The 21,813-nt window shown below is 41.7% G+C and overlaps 1 protein-coding gene across 5 annotated transcripts in view; it reads right to left on the reverse strand.

The window, feature by feature from the left end:
* The window catches only part of klhl29 (kelch like family member 29), a 208,731-nt gene that overhangs the window by 37,407 nt on the left and 149,511 nt on the right, over positions 1–21,813 (reverse strand). For all 5 annotated transcript variants that reach the window (XM_079643102.1, XM_079643101.1, XM_079643100.1 and 2 more), the window contains exons 10-12: positions 20,247–20,445; positions 3,724–3,906; positions 1,424–1,604 (exon numbers count right to left, since the gene is read on the reverse strand). In XM_079643102.1, coding sequence (XP_079499228.1) covers positions 1,424–1,604; positions 3,724–3,906; positions 20,247–20,445 — 563 coding nt within the window. The remainder of the gene's footprint in view (positions 1–1,423; positions 1,605–3,723; positions 3,907–20,246; positions 20,446–21,813) is intronic.

Here is a 21,813-nt window from a genome sequence, read left to right on the forward strand (position 1 = left end):
AAAAAGACAAAATAAAAGCCTCGGTTGCTTAGAAACAGGCCTGTTGACTGCCCAGACAAATTTTCCAAAACAAGTTGAGAGACCTGTTAGCTTTTACATAAGGCCTTTGAATACGACCTCAACCTATGTTTTTGCTTCAGACACAGCCCCATGCATTCTCCTCCTCACCATTAAGAGTTCAACTATTTTGTTAGGAGAGTGCTTTATTTCTCCCAAGCCGGCGCAACCTTCGAGAGTGCAGCACTGGGGCAGTAATACCAAGCAGAGGAGGCCTCTGGCAGTTCTTGGAGAGAGGCAAAGTAGGTTAAAGTTTTACCACGCTGATAATTGAGTCCAGTTGCTAAGGGCCTCGGAGAAGCTTTGTGATTGCTCAGAAAGCACACAAGGGCAAAGACGGCGAAACACATACAAACGCATCATGGGGTGAAGCGCTGATTTCTTCGGAACTGCAAATGCCCTAGATGCGGTGGTTGCTCTCAAATTAAGCAGCTCAGAGACAGAGGAATCAAATGCTTTTCCATTACGGGGCAAATATTCCATCTACCCCCTGTCATAACGACACTGTGTGGCAGCATTACGGGGAAATATCAAATTAGGCTGTTTCATTTGGAGTACTGTTGTGCATTGCGAACAGCTTTGGAGATCAATTGAGACGCTAGGTAATGAGCAGCAGCGGCCTGCTCTAATATACTCAGTAATGTTCTTTTGATTGCTTTGGTTAATCTCGCTCTGCCGTGCTGGGGAGGTAGCCCCCTCCCTCCCTCTGCTGAAACCCACTCCTCAGCCCAGGTTACAGGAAAGAAAAATGTTACAAAAATCAGACGATGTGAATCAAATGATTGAATCTACACGATATGTATTCATGTTCTGTGCTTCTAGAAATCCAATACACGGCAAGAAGACTTCTCTATGTCGGATTGAATGTTGAAGACTTAATAGAAATACAGGAGGAAAATAAGAAGAAAAACCCAAGCTGAATGGGCCACAGTTGACGACATTCAGTTGAAGTGATGTGATGATGCTGAAGTGGATGGAATCAGACACAGTACACCACTCAATTCTCAAAAAGCAAATCCTCTCCCTGATGCGCCAATCTAACGATAGTAAGAGGGGCTCGGTCGCTCCGTAACAACACTCGCAGCTGTGACCATTTAAATTGCTCCGGCTCAGATTCGTTCCTCTGCACCTTTGCTCTCACAGAAAAACCCTAACAAACCTGTCCAACCACTTTTGCAATATGCTGCACCGCACTGCTGCATACCACGCCCTCTGCCACGTTTCGCTGTGCAGTGTGAAAATGTGTTTGCTCAAACTGGATTGCTCAGCATCCACCTACGCTTGCAGAATCATTCACAGGTGTATGGGACTGTGCAGGTGTCTGCTGTTTGGAGATTGACTGCTGTTGATTTTGCGTCAAGCTTACCTCTCCACGTGGTCCAGGTTACCAGAGACGCCCAGTCCTCCGATGGTGTAGAGCTTGCCGTCGTACACCAGGCTGTTGTGTCTGCAGCGGGGCACAGTCATACGGGACACCAGGTTCCAGTTGTCCAGCAGTGACATGTAGCACCACACATCAGCCACCATCACACCAGACTCTGTGCCCCCTGAAAACATGTACAGTAGGAGAAGAGTTATTCAAGTGGATGTGTAGGGTGATTATATTTTCCCTAGGAACCAATAAACTTTTGAGCAATTTGAGTTTACTTAACCTGGGTTTGGAATAGAGAAAAACAGCCACAGATGATTCCCATTGTGTGCTGCTTCATTAACAAGGACTGGGTGAGTTAAATATTTATATAAACAAAAGACAGGCGGATATTTATTTCCTTGTTTGATGTTTGAAAAAAAGTGATATTGAAAGCTTATTCATAGAGTGCAAAAGGAACTTGTGTGTGAGATTTCCTTTTTGTTTAATTTATCATAAATTAGGCCTAGGTACTATAACGCTCAATCCATAAAGAAATGCACAAAGCCCATAGAAGAAGCCTGTCTATCCAAGCAACTTTCACACAGTAAGACAGCATTTTAAATCATTCAAGCATCTAAACGTAGAAATCAATTATTGACTTTAAAATCATCAGGTTGTATATTGAAATCTTAACACCTAAATTGTTTGTTTTTTAAAGATTTTAAAGACCGAGTGACCCACTTGGCCAACTGACCAGAAGTTGTATGCCGCTGCCGCTGATGACTACTAGTGGACCAGCCAACCATTAAGACTGTACTTGTTTCAGCTCTCTTCGAAGCAGCCCTGTTAGCTGTGTCGTCTGACATGTAACACTAGCTGTGACTCAGTGACCCTGCTCAGAGAGTGAGGAAGGTTACAGACCGGAGCCTGTTGATTGGCTTGCTCGAAGTACTCTGATTTCCCCACTGGCTGTCTTGACTCCCAGCGGACACATGCATACCTGTTCCAATGCCCAAACACAAATTTACATTTATATGAAAAGAGGGAGAGGAAAGGTAAACGCAGGACAAATCCTGCAACATTTTCACGGTGCAATGTCAAGGTCTGAGTACCGTGCAGGATTTTTGCACAAATGGACCGTGGAGGAAGAAATTCAGTCTACCTCTGGAGAAACAACTTAAAGGTGCCTCATAGAGGGAGTCACTGAGTGCACAGTGTGCCACTATGAAACAAAACTGCAGAATATTGAACCGCTGTAGAGACACACAGAGAAAAATGTCAAGTTCAAAGAAATGCTCCATGGCAGGTTAATAGCAGATACTTAAAAAAAGGATTACAGTTGTCTGCAGTGTTTGATAGAACTACGTTTTCAAAGCAACATATGAGAAAGTGTTGCGGGCAGCCACCCTTTTAAAACTCTTACAATGTTTCACAAAAGGTCACAAAAAGTTGGTAATGGCTTAGGTAGCCTCACTGTGTTGAAATATATCTGTAACAAAGTGAAAATGTCCTCACTTAGAGTTGTGGAATCAAAGAGTGCAGACCTTGGTCAAGATTTGGTATTATGAAAGACACTTCAAATCAAAAGAGGCCACACATCAGGAATTCCATATTTTGCTTTTTCCCAAACCATGTCTTTTTATCTGTAATTGTTTTTTCAATTATTGCCCTATAAATGTGAGGGAATTCCTATTCATCACCTCTCACCTCTAAAAAAACCGAATGCGTGGTATACGTGCCCGCAAAAATATTAGAGGTATAGGGCTTTTATTGTGAAAGGTAAGAACGGAAAAGCGGATCTTGTTTGCTTTTCCTTTGTAAAGGTTGAAAGGAGCAATAAAGCTTGTTGTCTCGGTATGGACTATGAAGCCTCTATGTTGAAGGTTTATAAATAAAGGCGGCTCTTAAGCCCTCCTACCAAAAAGTGATTGGGTGTTTCATGATTGAAGCTCAAAGGTATGTTGAGCAAAATTGCAGAGTTTTACCATCACAATATCATTTATAATGCTCACAATGACAATGTTAACATGTTAATGTTTAGCAAAGGTTACAATGTTGGCATGGTTATATCCACCAATGCTAGATTTGCTAATTAACAAGTACATTTTACAGTTAAGGCCGATTAGTTTTGCAGGTATTTCATGATGAACAATAGTATGTTTTCTTTACTTCCAAGTTGAGTCTGAAAGGTTTCTGCATGGGGGTGTAACATTTCCTTGCTGCACTGAGGTTACTACTGTCCTCCTACTCTGGGCACTAAATGACTGCAACTAGAAAGCTACAATTGTGCTGCAGGAGTGGCGGATAAGACTCACCTGACAGGTAGATGTTGTCTCCTGCCGAGATGACACTGAAGAACTCGCGGTCGTAGAAGGGCAGGCTGGCCAGTGGGTACCACTTACTGCTCTGGGGGTTAAAACAGGTGACTGCTGTCAGGGAGCGCTGGTTCATCCCGATCGCCTGGCGCCCCCCCACCAGAACTATCACCTCCGCTACACCTACAGGACAAAGGAACAGGATGGAAGAACAGGATGATTGGGGTGGACAAAAGGAGGAAAGAGATGGGTGTAAGCCAGCCATCAGGGAAGCTTTCCGCCAGTGAAAAAGAGCCAAGATTGAATCAAAGCCTCTTTCAGACGCCCCTGTGCTGCTGTAACTAACAGGAAAAATGTTTTGTGGCATGTTGCCTGACCTTTAAGTATTTCATAGATATTGCTTTCAAGGTGAGGTGATTTCTTTTTGAATATATACAGTAGCAATGGCACCACTTAAAATCAACTTTTCATGGAACCTTGATAGTACATAAACACAACCAGCCTACATTATAAGTCTGCTGCTTTGAATTCAGCATGCCTTGGCTGTCCCAGAGTCAATAATCAGTCGGGAAATATAAACTCAATGCAAAATAGAAAAGTTCCCGCTTTCTCACAGGAAACCACTGAGTTAAATAGGAAAGTATAACTCAATTACTGAGACTGATGGGGCTGCCATTGGTACGGTTCCCACCCAGCTATCTTATGCTCTCTTTATACACATGATACAAATACTAACGTACACATTCACTTGTCCACACACTCACAGAGAAACAAACACTGTGTTTGAGCGGCGCAGGAAAGAAACGCTAAAAATCAATAGGTGGGAATCAATTTGTGTACATTTGTACTTGGAGATGTGTCTGGTCTCATGTATACACACACTGAGGGCCTTGTGTGATTAAGAAGATACTTGAGACACATTCAGCACTCACCCTGATCTATGCTCTCAGACACGCATGCACATATACACACACACACACACACACACACACACACACACACACACACACACACACACACACACACACACACACACACACACACACACACACACACACACACACACACACACACACACACACACACACACACACACACACACACACACACACACACACACACACACACACACACACACACACACACACACACACACACACACACACACACACACACACACACGGAGCTGCTGGATAAAGACACCAGTGATCCAAAACACACAAACACGTTGGCAGGCTGCCACATGCGTGTCGCAGGTCCTCTCAGTCTTCAGCAGCAGGCTCCAGTGAGCAGGCAAGACGACGATCCGCCAGACAGAAATGAGCTGTGTGTTTGTAAGCAGCACGCAGGCGGGTGGAGGGGAGGCAAGCCAGGGAGACAGAGAGTGTGAGGAAAGCAAGGACGGAATTCAAGAGAGAGAAAAGAAAGAGAGGAGGGGGAGGGAAAACTAATCCTTATACACTCCAAACCAAGGCTAACCACTGGTTCATCTACTTGGATCGATATTTTCCGAACAGACACTCGCCTCAAAGGCACATCCATAGGCGTCTTTAACTTCTGTTAAAACATCCCCCCCCTTTTTTCTCTTAAGCTTCTCTTTTTCTTTGAAAGCTGGTAAAACAGAGAGTTTTTCTCTAGGAAGAGGAAAAGGGTAAAAGAAGAGAAAGATAAAAAAAACAATTGGCTTTGGCGGGGCTGAGCAAACAGACGGGGCGGTACGCACTGCCTGAGACATATCGTGGACAGACAGCTTAGACTTAGTGGACAGCTTAAAGCCAACGTGCTTTTTTCTCTCAGTGAGATTTTAAGAATGTGTTTCTCAGCATAGGAAGAGAAAGAAAGTGATGGCTCAAGGAAAATTAGTGCTCTGAGATTTGTCACAAATTGTAAAGCACTTACTCATCACTGTACACTGTATACCAAGGCAGGTTTACCATCACTCACTGTACGGAGGCTCAGTCACTGGTACACTTTTATCTATAAAGCTATGTTGGGCAAACTCCCGTATTATATCTGTTCATTGATAAAGCAGAAAGTTGCAAGCAGCTATTGTCTGCGATTGCAGGATATAGTCTTGTTAGATGTGCCAAGAGTAAGGACTGTCTTAGGTAAGACAGCTTTTATGTGCACAGCTCCACTTGCTTGGAACAGTCTACAGGCAAAATTGAAATTGAGCATTTTTATTTCTCTGAATGTATTTAAGGCACGTCTAAATGAAATGCTTTCTGACACTCTGGGTATTTGTAAATGTTGAATATGTAAATATGATATGCTCTGTTGTTTGTTTGTATGTTGTTTTTATGTTTCATGTGGAACTAAATGATGCAGGTCTCCCTTGTAAATGAGATCGATGATCTCAAGGGACCAATCTGTCTAAATAAAGGTTTGAAATGAAATGAAATGAGGACAGTGTTGCTTCTGTCACACCCCCAGGTTTATGTCACGGGTTTTAGTGTTGTCTGTCTAGGTTTGGGTGTTTGCTGTCATGTTTTTCCTCCTGGGTTATTGTGTGGTCCTTTTCCCTGTGTTTTTCATGTCTGTCGTTAGTTCCCTGGTGTGTCTAATTCCCTGATTGTTTTCACCTGTCCTCGTGTGTCTCCTGTGCCCATCAGTGTCAGCCCCGCCCCTGATTGTTCCCACCTGTGCCTTGTTACCCTGTGTTTAAATTCCCCTGTCTCCCAGTGTTCAGTGTCAGTTCGTCTTGTCTATTGTTATTTTCAGGTCAATGCTCTTGGAACTCTTCGATTTTTGATTCCTCACTGCGTGAGCGTTTCCATTTTTGCTGTTTTGGAAAATAAAGTATCCAACAAATACTTTACCTCTGTCTCCCGGGTCTTGCATTTGGGTCCTACATCTTAAGTGTCTGGGATCGTAACAGCTTCGAGGATGAAGGTACACAAGCTAAAGAAAGGACAGCGAGTAAAAGTTGTTCAAAAAAAATTTGAATTTGTTCCCATCATGGGCCCGTTTCCACAGCTTTCTGCCATCATGCCCTAGACCTACTGCACACCTTGGATCTGCAGCAAATAAATGGGAGTGTAGTTTTATAGGACAGTCGCAGCTTTAAAAAAGATTAAGTGGAAACAGGCTCTTTGTGTTCCCTCTCAGGAGCCTCCAACCATACTGACACACACACATTCATTATGTTGACTCAGCTATTCCAGGTGATTAGTTTGCTGCTATTGCAGATCGTGTTTGTATTCTATTTCTCTTCATCACTACCCTTTTACTTCATTGGATTTGAAAAGTTTGACTGTTTTCTCTACCTTTTATAGGATTATCTCTTTCCATCTCCATTTCCTCATCCTATTCGCTGTTTCAGTTTGTTGTTTTTGACAAGGTGGAAGATGTACAAATACTAACAGTCCAGACGCTGCGAGTTTGACAATGTTAACTTAAAAAACTGAACAAAAACACGAGTCATTTATTTTGTTGTTTTTTTAAAAAGGTGTTCTCCTTCTTGAACCCCCACGGTGTCTAATTAGCTTAAGAGAGTCCACATGCTTTCCAACGTGCCGAATGGAATGTCTGTGCACATGCAGGTCTTTATTATCACCTAGTGCACATGTGCAGGGTTGTTTCTGGTGCTTTCCGCTTGGCCAGACACGTCAGGGAGAGTCCACATCTGGGCGTTGAGGCTGACCCCTCAAGCCCTGAGCACATCCACAAGCCAACACCGGCCTGTCAGAACGCCAGACGCTGACGGCGAGTCACGGCATCGGATCCGATGGTTTGCGTGTGTGTGTGCGTATGTATGTGTGAATTGTTCTCCGAAAAAGGAAGCTTCACAGGGATGGCTGTCAGTCAGTCGGAGGTCTGATGGGAGTCGGGTAGAGGGATGAAGGGATGAAAGATCGAAGAATGGAGACGAGCAGTTGGGGATGAAGGGATAACCAAGTCTTGACAGCTCTTGTTTTTTTTCGAACGCAGTTTATACCCCTGGCAGTTTTTGGAAGAAAATGCAGACTTCTCCATATTGTTACTGACCTTTTGTCATATTTCATATTTTTAACCCGTCTATATTCATGAAAACTCCACTCAGCACAGCTTTTGAGCACTGCTTGGAGTAAACTTATTTCATAGATTCTATAGCTAGATTCTTACTTCAGTACCTGGTGCAAACATAGTCTTCAAAACTGGCCTCCGTCGTTTGCTACGAAAAACTGAAATTTTAGCAGTTCCTATGGTTTGATTGTTAGTGTCTTATTCTTGGACTCGTAATGACTTCAAATTATCAAATTAGGTGGTGTTGAACACATTCCTGGTGCATGTAGTGTCAAAGTGGGATTTCAAACATATTTAAAGAAAGAGCTGCCCTGCATCATCTACTGTATAAATGATCCAAAAGCAACCCTTTTCACATAGTTGTAGTCGTTTGATCAGTTAAAAATATTTAAAAAATAAATATCGGCCCTAATAGCCTGAACGACCCATTAAAACAGTGAGAAAGCAGACTGGCGAAGCAGTATGGCGACATGCATTGAGCGTAAACTGACACGAAAATGGTAACATCTGGACAGAGCCTAGTATAAAATCTCTCAGCAGGAGGTAAGTTATCAGCTGTGTGTCTTCACACACACACACACACACACACACACACACACACACACACACACACACACACACACACACACACACACACACACACACACACACACACACACACACACACACACACACACACACCGATAAATAATTTTGTTGGACGATAAATGTTCCTGGAAATTATTGCGATAAACGATAATATTGTCGGCACCATTGTAAGACCATTTTAGACCACTGACATAATGATAATATATCATAATAATTCTAGTACATCCTTTCAAACAGAACTTTTTATTGAACATTCAACATTGCAAATGAAATGTGAAATAATATTAAAATATATAAATGATAAATAAAACAAATTAATTAAATTATAATAAATTAATTAAATCACACACAACCAAAACCATAAATTAAATAGACTCAGGCTGGAAAACAGAGCTCTCTATCCATCTCTATATAGATAGATAGATAAATATATATATAAATATATATATAAATAAATCAATATGAGCACACATTGTCTCACAATCAAAAAACATCTCCTTAAAACAACAGTCATGTGTACAGTCCACTGTCCATACAAAGACCCAGATGCCTCAACTGGCCATATCCAAATCTGTTTTTCGAAGTTTTCGAGCAAGGAACACCAACATGTTTGTATTGTCGGGCAAATGCATCTTTGATTGTAAACTGTCGGGAAGGTGGGGGCTCTCCATCTCCAGCTGCCGTGTTTGCTACCAGCTGGGAAAACGGAATGGAGTGGTTGTGTTTTAGGTGTAGTTTAAAATGCGTGGTATTGCCTGCTTTTGTCGCTACCTTTTTTAAACAAATGCGACACACCGCCCGGCTCATTCAAGTTTGTAGGTTGGCCTCGTTGATTTCGCTTGAATCCAAAATACTGCCACACCGGAGAATCGAGATGTGTAGGTTTTGTAACCAATTCCATTTCACTTTAAATTCCCCGCGAGTAAGTCACATGTTGTCTCCCGCTTGTCGCTATATTATTAATTTGGCTGCTACGCTGCTGTACGTGCACACAGTGTCCTGACCTGGCTGTGTGTCAGCCCCGCCCCTCACAGCGCGCATGGACGGCAGCCACAGATCGTCTGGCAGCCACAGCGCTCCTAGCTAAAATGCTGGTCACATCCTTATGTAAACAAACACGCATGTAAACGGCAATTTATCGAGCTCAGAAAAGTTATCGAGTCCATTTTTATTTATCGTACGATAAGTCAATTTATCGATTATCGCGAAAGACACACACACACACACACACACACACACACACACACACACACACACACACACACACACACACACACACACACACACACACACACACACACACACACACACACACACACACACACACACACACACACACACACACACACACACACACCAGAAGAAGAGAGGTTGATTGAGAGATAAAGACAGAACGGAAAGACTCTGTCACCTCCTCCCCCCTGCTGCCACACTGGCTCTTATCTCACCTTGTTATGTGTCCTTGCTCTCTGCCCCATGCTGCGACCCTGCTTTCACTATTCATACTCTTTTTTTTACCCAGCGGCACCTTCCTCTTCCTCCATCTATCTCAAGCTACGGGATACTTTGCACAATCTGTATCTCTCTTTCTTTCTGAAAGCCAAGGAGTCGTTGCCCTTTTCCCAATATACTCTCCATTTCATCTTCCATCCCTGCGTCCTGTTCTTTCACCCCTGTGCACTTTTTACCTGTCTTTCAGCTCTGTGACCTTTTTTAACCAGCCGCACTTGGCTGCAGTTAAAGTCAAGAGTACATTGGAGAAATGGGCTGTGAAAGTTGCAGAGACAAGCACACTGACACATAAATGCATGGTTGAGAGTTCATATCATGACAACAACAAATACAAGCTCCAGAAAGTCATTCTCGACCTTGTCAATCTTTAGTAACTGTTCTCGAGCTTCTAATCATATCATGTAATGTTCATAAAAATCATACCACTATTCTCTGCTCCCATCATAATCTTGGTGATCTTGTTAAAATTGTTAATGCAGAATTAGAAATACTATGTAACTGGTTTGCAGTTAATAAATTATCCCTTAATGTGGCCAAAACAAATTACATGTAATTCAATACAAAGTCTGAGAGTACAAATGACTGCATTATACGGATTTGCAATACTAAGATAGAGAAAGTTGGTGTATGTACATTTTTAGGACTCATTGTTGATGAAAAACTCAACTGGAAGCACCATATAAATTATGTACAAACTAAACTGTCAAAAACAATAGGTATTTTGTATCGTACTAAGAACATTCTCGAGGAGAAAATACTCTGAACTCTTTATAACAGTCTATTTCTCCCTTACCTTTATTACTGCTCCGAAATATGGGGAAACACGTACTCAACAAATCTACAAAAAAGAATAACATCTCAAAAAAAAGTATTACGAATAGTCTGTGATGTTGGTAAATATGAACACACAACTCCCATATTTTCCATAACAAAATGCCTACTAACGTTCAAAAGCAGTTCCAAACCACATTCAGGAAATACCCAACTAGGCATCCTAACTGGTTGTGTAGCAAGCCCTGTAGAACAAACATCAAATCACACAGCTTATCCATAATCAGAGTTATTCAAGTATTACTAGTCATGAACAATTCAAAACTAAAGTAAAAACAATTATATTTACAGATTACTCCAGCTAACAAATATTGGATATTCTCAGTATTACTTATATATGCATTTACTTTTTTCTTGCCCTAACTTTTATTTTCTATTTTTTTTCCAGTTTTCATTAGTTGTCATTATTTCTTTGTACTCCTTAATTTCTATACTTTTTTGACGAAATAAATGCCATCGTTATATTGATGCTAATGATGATGCACGGGAGGGCTACTAATTTTGTTCATTTGTGTGTATGAATTATACGTTTTAGTTTTTGTATGATTTTAGTAGAATAAATAAATAAAAATAAATAAAGGATGTTGTCCAAGGTTGAAAATGAACTGTAAAACTGAATTGTAAACTAAGCGTGCAGGGCATCAGCACATCATCTGTATTGGGAGATAAAGGTTTTCAAATTAACTTTAGGAATCGGACAGAAATGAGCATCTGAAATAAAACTGCTGATGCAAAAACAGATTTTAGGTCAAAACTGCTTTGTTTGTGCCACTTGTTATAATTGTTTGAGGGACAGCATTGTCCAATCCTTCAGATTCTTTCAGTGTTTGAAAATCCTACACAAAAATAGATATTCCATGTTTTACATGTATAAGTTGAATTCGTTTTCTTTTTTTTCTCAGTGAATGTGTACATTTCAAAAATCATTGCATTAATGTCTGCGTTTCTCAGTGGGCAATAACAGGATGCATATTAATATGGAAATTAAATAACAGTAGATACTTGATGTTTCCTGTGATTTAATAAATTTGTTGCATACATTTTTTCCAAAGAATGGTAAAAAATATGATTAGCTGCAATCGATGGTAAGCTCAGTCTTGGATTGCTTTGTCCGTTGATCACTTAAGAACAAAACTAAAGAAGCACTGTTAATATTAATAGCTCAGCAACCACCCACCTATCTGCAACAGACGTACTGCATCATCATTGATTATGTTCTGCTTTCATTAGGCTATTGACCCTGAAATGCTCTACTGTATATCTTGATACATGAAGTCAATTTGTACATCCTCTTTATGACGAGTACATATTTGAACTGAGGACGCATTTGACTCACTAGCATACTTTAAGGACTACGTTGCTCAAATATTTGCTCACACTGTCATATTATGAACAATAAAGCTTCATTTCTCAATCGTCTTTAACTTTATTATTATCCTGAAGGATATGTGGGCGCTTTGTAGGCAGCCATTAACTACATACACCACAGGAATACACAGAAGACAATGAAAAACCAACATCTGGTCTGGTCTCGTGAGGAGACAAATCTGTCTGAGGTTTAATAAAAGTGTCAGATGTTTAAATATATGTGTGAATGTATTCATATACTGTATGACAGGAAAACTGTCTCACTGGGTGTTGGAGCTATATATCTCTTTGTATTTGTGAGACTGACCGTTGAGCAGCCCGACCAAGCAAGGAGGCAGAACGTCCAAAAATATAACCCGACGTGGGCATTTTATTAAAACATGAACATATTACACACAGCTTCAATCCTGCTGCTGTTCACGCGAGCCCAGCCTGCAGCCACCAGGATCTCACACACCCTACCACTCTCACAAGAAACAGCACTTAAATACACAGACTAACAAGACACAGGTGAGGGGGAGCAATTAAACACAGGTGAGGGGGAAGGAGACAACCCAGGGCACCAGGTGCACACAATCAGCAACAACATACATGGGGAACAGGGAAGTTGTCGTCAATATACCCCACACAGTACAATGATTATATCCAGATGTCCACGTGAGCTCTAGTAACGGCGTCTCGTCGTTACAGTATTATTTAATAGTTTAACATTTATTTTCTTGCTGTTTATAGTGTTTATTGTAAATGTATTCTTAGTTAGTGTCATAAGTTAAAGTGGTTTCTATGCTTTTATTTTGAAGGCATGTTTGAGCACTGGGTAACACAGGGGGAGGTGGGAGCCAGAGCACTAGTAGGCACATGGTTTTTTATCAGGGTTTCCCAACCACAAGAAAGGAAAGCCATACTGTAGGAAAGGCTTAAGGAACAAACCATGGGAAACCTGTTCATTGTCAATGATATCGGATCATAATAAATGCACAACGGAGATTCTTGTGTGGACCTGGATCATTGACCCAAGATCTGCTAACTAGTGCCTCAGCGGCTGTATTATTTTAAGTTCATTATCTGTTTTATTTCTATATGATTTTGGCCGCTACACTGGGTATCACAGGTACAGTGACACTGGAAATCTGTCTCTCAGAGCCATTCATATCTCACTGCTGGTCCATAACCATTTCCTCTTATCTCAAACGCTTCTCTCTAATCTCTCTCTTTCCCCCCCTCCCTAAGCCTATGATTTCTCTCCCAGGGTGTTCATTTGCTATGCTGAGAATCAAGGGGCCAAAGGCCCTCAAAACATCATCCAGGAAGGTACAATATGTATAAATGTGCACAATTTGAAGTGCGTGTGCATGCACATTTTTTGGCGTGTGTTGTTTGTCGAGCAAAACTCAAGCAAAGGGGTCCACGACCTATGTTCAAAGTGTGAGTGCACTAAAATGACTGATATATCTTAATTGGTTTCTAGCCATGCAATGAGTTTCTGTCTTATTTGTCCTAGTTTCAAATGTATCATTTTCTGAGATTTTCGCCTCCAATAAAATCAAGGTTTGTGCTTTATGGTGCTCGCAGCATTGTACAATCAAATAAAATGTATTCAACGGCATTGTGTCTTTCGAGAAACAGTGCCTGTCCCCAATACTCAGGGTGATCCTTGCTTTGAACAGGCTTTGGTGGATCTACTTGCCAGAAAAAACATAGTGTACTCCCAATGAAACCTGTTCAAAGTAGATTTTGAGGAGTTCCTAGAGTAACTGGGGCATTTTCAATGGAGAAAGATGTTCCTGTTGAATTTTTAAAATTAATGTTTCAATGCTGCAAGCCGAGCACATGACATTTTACTTCTCGTCCATGTATTGTAATAAAGTTGGGACACAAAAACAAAAAAAAAGACTGGGATAAAACCAAAACTAGCTAATAAGTGAGAAGTGTTTCTTTTCATTTGAGTGTATGACCCAAAAACATGTTCACTATTTAAATGCATGCAAGCACACATGCAGCCATAGCCCCATTTGCACCATCAGCACATGCACCGATACAGCTGTAAGCAGGTTCAGTTTGTCTGTTGAATATTGGATGAGGCTGAGGCAGCCTTGCTGCAGGTTAAGGTGCCAGCTGTGGCATGAGCGATGCTGAGGCTCATCCGTGTTCTTGTAAATGCTGCTCGCTTTTGGTCTGAGCACGAACTCCAGCTCTAGGAAGAAAACGAGTCAATTCTTCTGGCAATATCGCACCTGTCTCCCCCTCCCTTCCTCCCTTCCTGCTCGGTAGCTCGTGCTGACAGTAGTCCCTAGTCAAAAGGTCAAGCGGATGGAACTTTAATTTTGGCTGCAGCCCCTGCAGACATTCAGAGGTGATCTAATCTGGATTTGCCGCCTCCATGTTACATTTATGAACAGAGATAGATATGTCTGCTTGAGATTTCCCTTATAAACTGAAGGAATATCAAAAACTCACACTCAATTCTCCTGTGAATAGCTGGATTAAACTTTCTTTTCCTTCTCGCTCACTACGTCTCCCTCTTCCTCATCACCCTCACCTCCCTGCCTCAAATACCATCTCAGACTCCAGAAATAAAATCGGAAGAGGATCCGCTGAAGGGCACTCTTCACATAGAGCGATTAAGACATTTCTGGCACATTCTCACGCATCTTGCTTTCCAGTTTGAGAGGTGAGTAATCTCACGCTGCATTGGCACCAAAGGACAAACCAGGCTGAATAATTACACAGAGCAGGACAATAATCAACAGAGTCCTGACATTAAAAAAAAGCTCATAATTGTCTTTGGAAACGTCTGACAGATTCCCCGCCGCGTTCGACTTGCTAAATGGTTAGCGTGCAGTACAACCAGAAAGGAGGATGACAAATCAATTAAATCAATCCATGAAAAAGAGCTACTGTCAGCGTTGACGAGGAGCATTTTAGGAAACGTCGAGGCGATGGGAGAAAAGAGTGTTAATCAGCCAGAGCCAGAGGCAGTAGGTGGCAGACTTCAGAGGAAAAGACATCTGATCATGTTCCCCTAACAAGGTGTGAATCTTGTTCTGCTTTCTTTGTGCTGGTGGACCTCTCCGGCCTCCCAGGAGCTGCCGGCTGGGCGAGGTGTGAATGAGTGGATGAATGTCACGCCTACGGGCCTCGGACCTCACAGAACAAGCCAGGTTTTTTTTATTGTCTCCAAACTTTGGATGCAAGCCAAGCTATTGTGCGGGCTAATGCACTCCAGCCATTTTCAGACCACCGCGCAGCGAGACATGGGCTCTGCTGATGAAATGTAAAATGGTCAATAAGGTTTAATATCAACACATGCCCTGATCTCAGTTTGGGAGAAGAAGAAAAAACGCTTTAAACTCTGAACCAGTGAAAGGAATGATTACATAGATTAAAACCTGTGTACACAAACGGTGGAGTGAACCTGCTGGATACTTGAACTCTTATCTCAGTTCCCCCTGTTGCTGCTGCTGTTCCTTAATTCTCGACTACTCCACCTTTCCATATACGAATGCTTGATTACAGACGATGAAGTGGACATAGAGAAAATAAGGCTGAGGAAAAAAATGTAGCTGCTGTTTAAGGATTACTTTCTGCAGTGTATATATTCAAGAGGGATAACAATGTGTGAGTGTGTGTGAGCGAGACAGAAACAGTGTGAGCGGAGCTGGACCCCTGCGTCTCCTAGTCATTACAGCTCATTTGTCTGAGTGCTATTCCACTTGGCTGGGTTGAGTTAACAGTTTGCCCTGGCACTCTCTCCCTTCTCGGAGCCCAGCACAGCGACACATTTGGAGAGAGGGAAATGGGAACACTGTATGGATTTTATCAGGGGCCACACACAGGAGGCATAACACAAGGAAACTTTTCTTGCTCCTTAATAGCACACACGTAGATGTAACAAACCAAAGTGCACGTTATGACTATAACAACAGAGATTTGTGAGACATCTCTCAGCGCCAGCGGCTGTTTATACCCCCCGATCCCCTGGAAAGTCTAATGACAGCTAATCAGATGCACATCCACACTCTAATTAACCAATTAGCGGCTAATGGATACACATACTGTACGCAAAACACTGAGGATCATTATGAGACACTCATAGTTTTCACTTTACCCCAGACTCTTTTCTGGCCAAATGAGGGAGACAGCAGGCTGTTAACAAAGAAAAAACATCAGCCCCCTGCATTCATGAACAGTTAACTAGTGCAGCAGGAGAAATGACACACAGTCAGAAATACGAGGTAAAAAAAGGTATCCCTAAAATTAGTACACAGTCAAAATGTTGAACAAAGATACAATAATGCCATCTGCTCACACACATTCACACAAAGACTCAAGCATACTCAGCTTCTCTTGATGTTTGAATTTGAGAATCACAGACAGCCTGTTTCTATGCTGAATATATTTTGGAACCTTAATTAGAATCTAATCAAATGAATAGAAAGAGCACCCACTCGATAAAACACTCCAGAATGCAAACGAGGAGCAATTTCAGCCAGCAAGACAACTCAAAAATAAACTTTATGTCTTGGTGGGTTTTCAGACTTTATGACTCTTGCCTTGTCATAACTTTGATAGAAAACAGAAGTTTTTCAGAATGTTTTCCAGCATTGTTATAAATGTACTTTTCTGTTTTGAAACGACAGCCATTCACTTTGCACAGGAACACAGCCAGTGAAAATGTGTTGATGGGCCAGGACCTGTCAAGAGGGACCAATAAAAAAAATCAGCCATCACTAAAAACTGAGCTATTAAGTGAAAAAAACTAATTGCAACAACGCAGCACAGCGGGACTCTTTATAAAGAGAAAACCCTGGGAAAACAAGATAATTAAAGGGTGTGTGGAAACCATCTGGCTGCTTCTATTCAGCTGCAAAAGAAATAACTTTTTTAGAGCTTACGGCTAATGGAGCAAGTACTCATTAAGATGTCGGCCTTTTTGTTACATTTTTAAGTTCACACTATTCCATCTTACGAACACATTGCAAAGTGAATCGTCATAGGCCATTAATATTCATGTTAATGGGTTCCTTTATCCTTGACATGATATATGAGCTTAATAAACATTTCGCCTAGTTACTACCATCATCATGTAATATTAAAAGCCTCTCTACTCAATATTTCTATATTAACAAAGGTAAAAGGTGTCAATTGTGAACTATGCAGTTCCACTCACCTCTATTGAGTCTTAATCTAATTGGTTACATTTTATATAACTTTACTGTCGCTTAAAGAAGAGTTAATCATATTCTAGTCAGTCAGAGAGAAACACAAATCAAACTAATGCCAACTTCACTAGTAAATGACCCACTGTTGGAGAACACGTTGGCCATCAGCTTTAGTAGCTTTAGGTGATAATATGTCAATGTTGTGTGTACACTTTATTGTGTTGCCTATATTAGCTTACCAAATATCTGTTTGTGTTGTTGTATATGTTAGATACGTCAAAGTAAAGAGTTCATGTAAATATGAAGTCTTTTGAAAACAGTCACTCTTAGTGGTCTGTTCACTGTGTTAAATGTTTAAGTCCCAGACTGTAACACCTTCTTCCTCTGTGAACTGCAGAAGTAGTTAACCGTTTAAAATACTCTTCTACATTTTAAATGTACCTCTAAAACTCATTCATTAACACAGTTTTATTTTTTGTTGTGTCAATACAAAAACCAGAGAGTCAATGAGCCCATTTTCCCAAAAGCTTAACTATTGACATCCTATATAAAACAAATGATTGCTTTTGTTAAGTGTTTACATTCAAAATAAACAGCTGATATATCTTTATCTGTTTTATTTTACTACATTTATTTTAAATATTGCTATGGGCCTCAGTGATGCAGTATGGTTGGGCCTTTGCTAATGAAAGAGGACATATGCACCGTGAGTATAACCTCTATGATTGGACTCACAGATTTGAGTCTAGCTATAAAAGGATCTTAATTAAAAATCTGTCCCACAAGAGTAAATGAAAATTCTAGGCTGCAAAAATGTTATTCAACTCACATTTATCACCGGTAAAAAGGTTGAATGTGTGAAGTACTCAGACGTGTGCACATGTGCAGCCTAATACACACAGTCACACACACACACACACACACACACACACACACACACACACACACACACACACACACACACACACACACACACACACACACACACACACACACACACACACACACACACACACACACACACACACACACACACACACACACACACACACACACACACACACACACACACACACACACACACACACACACACACACACACACACACACACACACTCACAGATTGGCTGCGCTCAGCAAGAAGTGCTTCACGGATGGCAGTTTTCCTTTCTTTTTCCGCTCGACAGACTTATCAACCCAGCTCAGGTGGTGCCCATCTGCTTGCGCACATTTAAAATACACACACATACACTTACTGCTTACACAAGTGGACACATGCTCAAGGAATACACTCAATCAAATGTCTGCCCTTCAAATTTCATTTCTTTTCCCCCTGGCTACTTCTCCCCCCCACACTCTCTGACCACATCCCAACCTCTCCTCCTGCTCCGTCCCACGTCCCTTCTCTTTCTTGTCCTCAACAACCTCAAACTCTCCTTAAGATCTTTTCTTTATTGCTCTGCCTGTCCTGCATGTACACTTGCCTGTCTCCACGCCACCCCTGCATCCCAGTGACCGTACCCCCTGCTGTGCAGAGCCCACCCTGTCCAATGCAGCAGATGGCTGAGCAATACATGCATGCACACGGACAATCACGCCAACACAGGCATAAAACAAGCCTGGAGAATACACAAAATGTCAGAGCATATTCATGTTTATCTGTATATCAAGTGAAGTGCACACGCAGTTTTACACACGCTGACAAAATGCTCAGTCCACATAGTCAGTCATAATAAGAGCTGCAGCTTCAGAGGGGTTCAAAACTTGATCGGGGAAAACTTACATATATTTCTCATTCGCTTGCCATGGGGGTATAATGCATCATGAATGTATTCATCCCGGCAGCATTTATGCATTTATATAATTCTGTTGTACAGAGCCACGAGCTGCTGTGAATCAATACACATCTCAACCAGCATAATGGGGCTGTAGGAGGCATAAGATATGCACATACCAAAGACTATAAAAAGGGCCTTGACAGTGCTTCAAGAGGAAAAGACAAACTACTGGATCGAGGATGAGTAATGGTTTGAGGCTCAGCCCGTATAATGCCACAAACGTCTTTTCTCAAGAGGCAAATGATTCTTTATAAAGCATCATTTGACCAGTATTATAGGTCATTATAGATGCAAAATTATTTACCACACCCAATTCAGCCAATGTTCGTTTTTTTGGTAAATAAACACACAAACTGGCTGGATAACAGTGTTGGCTACTACACACACCTCTCCATAAAGTGCCATTTGTTAGGCAATTATCTTTATTCTACCAAGCAGAAAATAACTTGTGCGGAATGGGAAGGTGTGCTGGTGCGAAGCTCATAATGCCATGCAGACACTATAATTAGGGCTCTTTTCACAGGGGGGGGGGGGGAGTGGGGTCCTGGCCGACCTTAGGGAAAAATCTGACGGCCAAAAGCAATTTGCAGGGCGCCTTCCAATTTCCATGAATGATTCTTTGAATTTAACGATGTAAACAAACACGGTCTTCAATGGCTTGTACATCAGCGGTGGTCAGACTGTGAATGGTTGGCCGGTTGCTTAGAAACGGATGACAGACCTGACTGTGCCTCGCTGGTTTAATAACTTGTTAGGAGACGTTTATGCGCTGGATTTGCTGAAAAATCGTTCACCATCCCGCAAAAGTCCTGGGAAGCCTTCATGGTTTCAACCTTTCGTTGTAACCCCAATCCATTTGACTTTTGTTAGAAAGGAAAACATGCGCTGACATCTGGAAACATAAACTTATGCCCTTGTGTACTTTTAAGTATTTTACAGTCCTTTTACATTTCATTCCTGTTGTGGGTTAAAATCAATACATTGCAATGGCAAGTCAGGCTGTCGTCATAGAGACATGACCTGTGTGTCACCCTGTAGCAGTAAAATATGAACAGCGGATATACAGTATGTGTGTGTGGTTGAATAGAATAGATGTTTTCTGGGTCAACTAGGCTGGTGGGCGGGAGATAAAGTCACTGCCACCTTGTTCTCAGGTCACCCGGGGCAAAGATGATGCACATCAGTTTATCCTTCTTTATACGAGTGTGTTTGTGTTTACCGGCAGAGAGGCGCGGTCGGGTCCTGGGCGTCTGCATCTCTTGCCGCGCGTGGGGCAGCATGTGATAGCGCTTGGCCTCGTTGACCAGGTCGCGGCACGCCTCCGACGATTTGATCAGCTCCTCGTTGTCCACCACGTTCAGCAGGTAGGACGGGTGGATGAAGGGGAGACGCACCGCCGCCAGCAGGTCTGACAGAGTCTGACAAGAGAGGGGGCAAGGAGAAGAAGAAAATGAGGATGAAGGCAATCATTGAGCAATGCTAAGATAACATAACGGACAGAAAAACTAAAGACACAGAAGTAAACAGTACTAAAACAGTGTTTGTAGATTAATTTATACTGGCATTGAAACTGCCAGGGGATGATCAAAGAGGTTTGATATGAACATTAAACAAATAGCTTTGAAACACAGCAGATCACAGTCAGTCAACCGAATCTCACATCTTTAGAAAGGACAGTTGGATTAACTCCCAACCTCATTATACATGTTTTTTTCGAAATAATATCATGAAAGCAGAAAGGGAAAAAAAAGAAGCATGTGCTGTTATAGGAAGGAAACCTGGTAGTAGCGTGGCCATTAGATCAGTAACTTTCAGTGTGAGGCCCTCAAAGCCTGGGCTTACCAGGCTGCATTTGTCATTTTTCTGTTTCTATATTTCTGAAGGACAAAATGCCCAGGCAAGGATGAAAAGACAAGAAAAATCTCCAAGTCGCAGTTTTTTTTGTATGTATTTGGCGCCTGTACATATCCAAACAAAACTTAAAAACAACTCCAGCGACTTTTAATTCAGTCATTAAAACTGATTCATCATTCAACAAGAAGCCACAAATAACATATCTGCAAAGTTTTCAGTCACATCCGCTCGCCACCTCACGTTCATAAGCGCATTTGGTTTTCGAGGCAGCGGGGGGGGTATCTAACCGCTTCCCAAATTCTGCTTCTGATTTTTCCGGCTCCAAATTAAATCTTACAGAGTCTAATGTTCCTTTGAAGCGAGATTAAGACACAGTTCTGGTTAATCACAACCCATTGATGCCAAGTGATGATCCAAAGAAGCTACTTACCAGGTTTTTACAATCCAACAATAAAGAAATCCTACCTAAAATGTTCACCGTTTGCTTTAAGGTGAGGATTTGAGCAGGATGAGCAGGCTTTAAAGATAATTAATGATGTGGAGTGAACCAAAATTATTAAAATACTCAACTACGGCACCACAAGTATTTTGAGTGCATGTTTGCACTCAAAATACTTGTGTTTGCTCCTTTGCTGGGCAACATACACTGATGTGTGTTAATGTATAGGTGTTCAGCCATGGAGGGAGGACAGCCTGTTGCCATGGTAACCTTGTCTATAGCTCTTGCTGCCGAATGTTATTTATTTTTCTTTCAGCATGTGTGTGTATAAATGTCTGTGTGCCCGTCTGTACTCCCAAGGGAGCCTCATCTATGTCGACAGTAAAAGCTGTAAACAAGCTTGGACGGAGCGACAGAGAGCTGGGTGGAGATTGACCCCGATGATCCCTCGGCTCAGAGTGACGTGGCCGAGACGTGCAGGGGACAGCGACAA

The sequence above is a fragment of the Notothenia rossii genome (genome assembly GCF_949606895.1).
Source record: "Notothenia rossii genome assembly, chromosome: 8".
NCBI classification, from domain to species: domain Eukaryota; kingdom Metazoa; phylum Chordata; class Actinopteri; order Perciformes; family Nototheniidae; genus Notothenia; species Notothenia rossii.